Genomic DNA, 6,021 nt, shown 5'->3' on the forward strand with positions numbered 1-6,021 from the left:
GTAACTTGCTGGATTTAAGGTACCACAGTTTAAATGGACTTCATATTCGTTCACTTACATTTTGCCCAGACCACCTTAAATCCAAATTACACTGATAACCCAGTAACCTCACCTCGTAGTACAGGCCACTGGTTTGATCACCATAACATGCTTTTCAAGGTTCGTTTTATTTCCACCCTCATTGAAACACAGGGCAAAACCAACAAGCAACGCAAACTTGATCGGTGCATTAAACTTTTATTTAAAACTTCACAATAAAAAAAGGGCATAATCCCCATAAAAACATACTGGTGCTAATGGGTAAAATGGTCCCCCAGCTGGCACAGCTGCATTCGACAACCCAGCACTGGGTTTGAATCCACAGGCCACCGCTTATCTCCAAGTACTGCTCAGGTGCCTTAAACATGCCGGAGTGCAGCCGTCCAGGTACAGGAAGGAAAGCTTGTGAGGGGGAGAGACTTCAAACTCAAGCCAATCCAATGGTGACCAGCAGGTTTTTTTTCCTTTTTTTTCCCCAATTTAACTATACAATAAAATGCCACAAGGGTATGAAATAGCACTTGCACAAAAAGTCACAACAGGAAGTAGGATGGACTAAAAGAAACATTGTAAGAAATAAGCTTTGGCTGAGGGACACTGAAGTAGACACTTCTGCAGTAAGCGGTGAGTGATTTACCATTAGTAAATGATTGTGGCATAGTTATGCATTAAGCACAAAAGTGGTTCAGAAGCTCAGTGACCCTGTACAAAAGGAGTACTGGTGTACGAGACATCTGAGGTGCCATGATTCACTAAAATAAGGCGGCCCCTCAGTGGTTAAGACCACTTTAGTCTTATGAAAGGACATTGGGCATTTGTCCTTTCAAAAAGTGCCCCAGAGATCCAGTGAAGTCAAAAAAAAGAGGGGGGGGGGGAGGGGGAGGATAAATTATACACAGGCTAAATGAGATGACTGAAGGACAACTGTGGATTCCACATATAGCAACCTGCAGGTATTCACACATATTCTTTGCTGCTACTTGGGGGGCGGGTAGATTTCACAGGATATTTGGTTTGTTTGGGCCGCCCCCTGGGACAGGAGGCAGCCAGCATGCCACCGCCCAGCAGGTCCAGGAAGGCCCCAGCCCAGGCGACAAAGATGGCAGCTCCAAACTCATATCTGCGAAGGAATGCAAGAGGCCAACGTCAAAGGAATCCAGAAACCCAAAACTTGCAATATGTTGCATTTTCAATTCAGAAATGAAATGTCCAAAAAGGTCAGGATACTTACTTTGTGTTAACTGGGGTGAAAGGGTTGTAGAAATCTTTGATGATGTTGTTGGCAAACCATGAACAGGCCACTACAGCGGCTAAAGCTAAAGGACAGGGAAGAGCAGGAGCAACACTCCATTAAAAAAGTGCCAGCAGGTAAAAACATTTGTGTTGGATGCAAATCACAAAGTAGTAAACTGGGCTCAGTTTTGAAACTTACCTCCCAAGAGGATGATGACACCCCCTGTCATGGCGATGCGTGCCTTGCGAATTTTGTCATCCCCGCCACAGTTCGTGCATTTCATACCCATTGCGGCTGCTCCCAGACCCACCACAGACAAGAGGATGCTCACAATCATGAGAGCACGTGTGGCCTGCAGGGCTCCTGGGGAGGGAAATCACATCATCTTCAGGTTTAACAGTCATCCGGGGGGAGAAAAGTAGCACCAAAACCCTTGTCTCATTCCAAGACATGGTGGGGGGGAGGCAAATTTGATATTTGGCTTGGTAACGATGATGATAAGTTCTCCCATTCTTCAGTTGTAATTTGTTCCGGCTCTTTACACACACAGTTTAAGAGGCTTAGAATTATTATTATTTTTTTTTTAAACCGGGGTTTAGATAAATGCTGTTCATCTATGACTCCTGGGTTTGCGGCCGTCTGAAACCACATGCCATGCAAATCACAATATCACTTCCACTTACTGGCCCACAAACTGGTTCTAGCTAGACACTCCTCTGCATGAGTGAATACTCCCCTTCTTCCCCCAGTGAATGGAACCGGTCAGACCGGTAAAGGGACGTTATAGGAGCTAAAGGATCATGTTTCACTAGCATCAAAAAAGGAGAACCTGTTTTGTCCTTCCCGAGAAGACTGGGATGGGCAAGAGGTCTTTATCAGCAGGATGGGGGCAGGTTCCGGAAGCATCAGCCGCCATTTTTTATTTTATTTTATTTTTTTTTTAAAGTATGCAGGAACCATTCTACCCAACCAGTATCCATATTTTTCACAGTGCATGTACAGTTCTACCTAATGTACCACTCCCACTAAAACTAGGAAGCTTTATTCACACACGTTCGTTTTAGAAATTGCTACACAGTCTGGGTTGTAGTTTCTGATTCCCTGCCTGCCTGGTTCTTGACCACCCCCAATTAGCCTGGAGATCTTTGATAATTCACCAAGTACTGGACAACAAGTTTGTCAGTACATAGAAATAGCCAGACACTTCCTCAAGTCTCTGTTCCTCTGAACGATTCAAAATATCTGCGTATTCAACAGGGACAACTCAGCAAGCAAAGCAGGCAAGTAGATTATAATATAAACCTCCCTCCCTGGATTGATGTACAGATGCAATTAAAAATGTCACTATCAGGCTTGGCTCACAAAAACTCGTATGCACAGAGATAAAACCACGATAACATACTTTGCTACACAAGTTAAACAGCTTTATCTACTACTGGTCTGGTTTGTTTATAGCAGAACAGAAAGTAAAAGAAAAAAATGGACTCCTGAGACCTTCCTTTGGTAAAGGATGAGGCTACCCCACTGTTGCATAGGTATTCATGCAAATTTTAGCAATGCTGGAACAAACAAACCACACCCAATGGTCCATATACATCATAGGAGTCATTCGTTACAAGGAACATGTTTAAAAAAAAAAAAAACTGCTGGGAATAGTGATCATGATTTCCTAGCACGTTTCTCTTATTAAATACCGCACCCAAATGTAGTAACACCGAACTGTAATTTACCACAACAGTACACAGGTCCACATGCACACTACTATACATAATAGTAGACAGGTCATCTTCAGCGTGTCTACGTTTCCCTTATAGTTTTTTTTGGAAAAAGTAATCACGCATAATAGAGCCAAGCTGAAAAAATGTCACTCTTAGCTCCAAGGTTATTTCACTGGGGAAATACCAATTTCAAATAAGACCTTCGGATTTGTTCAACACACAAAAACAAGCTGAGACTTTGGGGAATCACTAATCCCACGGAGGGGAGGGGTAACCATGGCGGACGATGCTGCCATAACACACACACACACAGGCTCTCTCCAGGTAGCCAGGCCTGCTGTGCAAATTCCCAGAACTACTCCAACCCCATTTCACAATAATAGATCAGGTTAAACAGCAAAATAACTGCTTCAGTTTCTGAAGATAAAAAAAAAGCCATGTCCAAACAACGGTTTCCAAATAAAAGGCAAACTGAGAATGAGGTTAAACCGGTTACAAAGAAAAACATGCGCATGCGCATTAGCACACAGCGACCGGCCAGGTGCAGACACTTAAGGTGAGCCGCTGTTCCTCAGTCTCACCGAGATCATGGACCCAGTATATGGGTTGGAAAGGGAGATTAATGGAAAGCCATGGCTGACTGATGATACTCGTTCGGTTCTCTAACCAGGCAAGTATAGTTTTGCAGTGGACACCGAGAACGGCTGCCCGACGAAGAGAAAAGCTCCTCCCTGACCACACCCCTCGTTTATGCACACGCAGGATGACCCTGGTCAGGTAGCGCAAATGGTTTTCACTTTTGAAAAGCCAAACTCCTCATTACATTATGTTAAACGTCTATTCACCGCACCATTTAAAAAAATAATACGTACAAGTTAAAAATCACTTACCATCAAGTTGGAGAATCGAGTCGTACACTTTGCACTGCATCTGCCCGGTGCTTTGGAAGGCACAGGACATCCACAATCCCTGGTACATGGCCACGGCCGTGATGATATTGTCCCCAACGTAGGCGGACATCTTCCACTGAGGCAGAATGGTCCCGATAATAAGGCCGATAACGCCAAGAAGCGCTAGAGTGAAACCCAAGAGCTGTAGCCCCGAGTTGGCCATTTTTACTCCTTCACTCCAGAAACACGCTTAGCCCTTACTTCGAGTTTTCTCGGACCTTCAGAAAAGCTCTGGGAGCGCTTTGAACTAGACGGCTGAAGAAGCGTAACAAGAAAAAAAAAAGTTCCACAAATCTTTACAGAGGACCTTTTGTCCTGACACCTCGGTATACCTGTTCGATTTAAAAAGCAGTACTCCCTTTTTCAGAAAATTTACGTTACTTTTTCTTGAGGAAAAAAAACCACACAGTCGCTCGTGGAGGTAACGCTACACAGACTGCGCACCTGTGCCTTCCAGCCGCACCTGAATACGAAATAAGACTGCTACGGGAGCGCGCGTTTTAAGGGCGCTCCCGGGAGGGGGAGGGGAGCGCGCAGTTTCTGTACAGTTTCTCTCCCGCTTTCGCACATTTGCGCAGTTTCGTGATGTCACCGGCCAGGTTGTCCTGATGTACATGACTCACAAACATAATATTAAATCAGGCGACTTTTAACGACTTATGGAATCCCTATTCTTTTAAACGAAAGTCCAGCTATACACATATACACAAACAGGTGTCAAATTGCACTGTTTGCCGGTGAGACTCATGTTTTCAGCTCATTTTGCCATCTCATGGGTTGTCATGCACCCAAACCAATCAAAAGCAAAACAACTTCTACGTCGCCAGCGCACCCCCCCCCAATACATATTCAATATGGGCGACGTTGTTCCCACCATTGAAGAATTGTATATATTATGTACACTGCGTTGCTAACTTTGGTTAGTTGGCCGGAGTGAGATTTTTAATTCTAGACAAGTCTGCACACATATGCACACGCATTTACACCCATGTAACACTTGTATGACTTTCTAAATAGTCTATGGTATTTTCAAACTACCCCAAAGCTTTTTATATAGTTAACTTTAGGTGTATAGCGGAAAAATATAGATTTGCCGTAAGATTTTTCGTGAGAGCGTCAGTTTGAAAACGTGAGTATTAGTTTAGACGCGTGTGGATGTTGAGCGTGGTGTTTTTTTTCCACAGTCCAAAGGCTCCTATGATCAATTTCCCTCTTCCTGCCATGTAGCAAACTTATTCATAAAATTGAAAATTATTGAAACAGGTATGCCAAGATTTTCCCAGATGGCCTTTAGTATCCTTATGCTTAGTGCTAATCACATTTCTGATGCTCTCAGATGGGAGTCTTGTCTTCATCATTGTGGAACAGGAACTGGACCTTAAAGAGGCACTTTTAAGCATTTGATCCATCATTCATTGGGTAATTAATGTTACTTGCGCACCGAAAATCAATCATAGCTGAGTCTAATTTCACTGCAATCAAAATCTAGTTCCTCTGTTATTCTTCTTTTCAAACATAGGATTTTCCAGCCCTGCATTTTCTGTCTCAAACATACAAGTATATACGAGCTATGTTTATTTCTTGATATTATGCATCATTCTCACTGTGTCGGTGAAAGTCTATTGGCTTTTATGTCGCGCAGCTGGGGTAACCACTGTCCAGAAACCAGCATCTACACCAGCTAATCCTGAAAGGGAATGCCTGAAATCCTCAGCTGCGGTTTCAGGTTGTGTGCTGGTCACAGGAGGCCCTGCACAAAGTGACACTGCGTATGTGGAGCTGTGCTGAGGTTCGAATTCCAGGAATCTTAATTTTCTTAGTATACATGCAGTTGTATAAACAGGAACAGGAATCTCAAAGCAGCGTGGGGTGATGTACAAGCGATGGAACACCCGAGCTGACTTAGAAGTGTGAACATGTGACTGTTTGAAGAGCATCTAGAAGCAACTGTCCACCACTCCCTGGTTGGTAAATACGGAACATGTAAACTGTACTAGTGAAGGTATAAGCTCAGAAGTGAGAGGGACAGAATTCTTTTCTAATTGTACTTTAAGCTGCTGCAAGAGCGGGCACCGCTTCT

The 6,021-nt window shown here is 43.7% G+C and overlaps 1 protein-coding gene across 1 annotated transcript; it reads right to left on the reverse strand.

The window, feature by feature from the left end:
• Positions 1-221: 221 nt before the first annotated feature.
• Positions 222-4,426, reverse strand: cldn7b (claudin 7b). Its single transcript, XM_048983206.1, has 4 exons — positions 3,882-4,426; positions 1,472-1,636; positions 1,271-1,355; positions 222-1,159 (listed from the first exon to the last, which is right to left on the reverse strand). The coding sequence occupies exons 1-4, from the start codon at positions 4,102-4,104 to the stop codon at positions 997-999; spliced, it is 636 nt and encodes a 211-aa protein (XP_048839163.1). The 5' UTR covers positions 4,105-4,426; the 3' UTR covers positions 222-996.
• Between the last annotated feature and the right edge of the window lie 1,595 nt (positions 4,427-6,021).

This window comes from Brienomyrus brachyistius, chromosome 18 (genome assembly GCF_023856365.1).
Source record: "Brienomyrus brachyistius isolate T26 chromosome 18, BBRACH_0.4, whole genome shotgun sequence".
NCBI classification, from domain to species: domain Eukaryota; kingdom Metazoa; phylum Chordata; class Actinopteri; order Osteoglossiformes; family Mormyridae; genus Brienomyrus; species Brienomyrus brachyistius.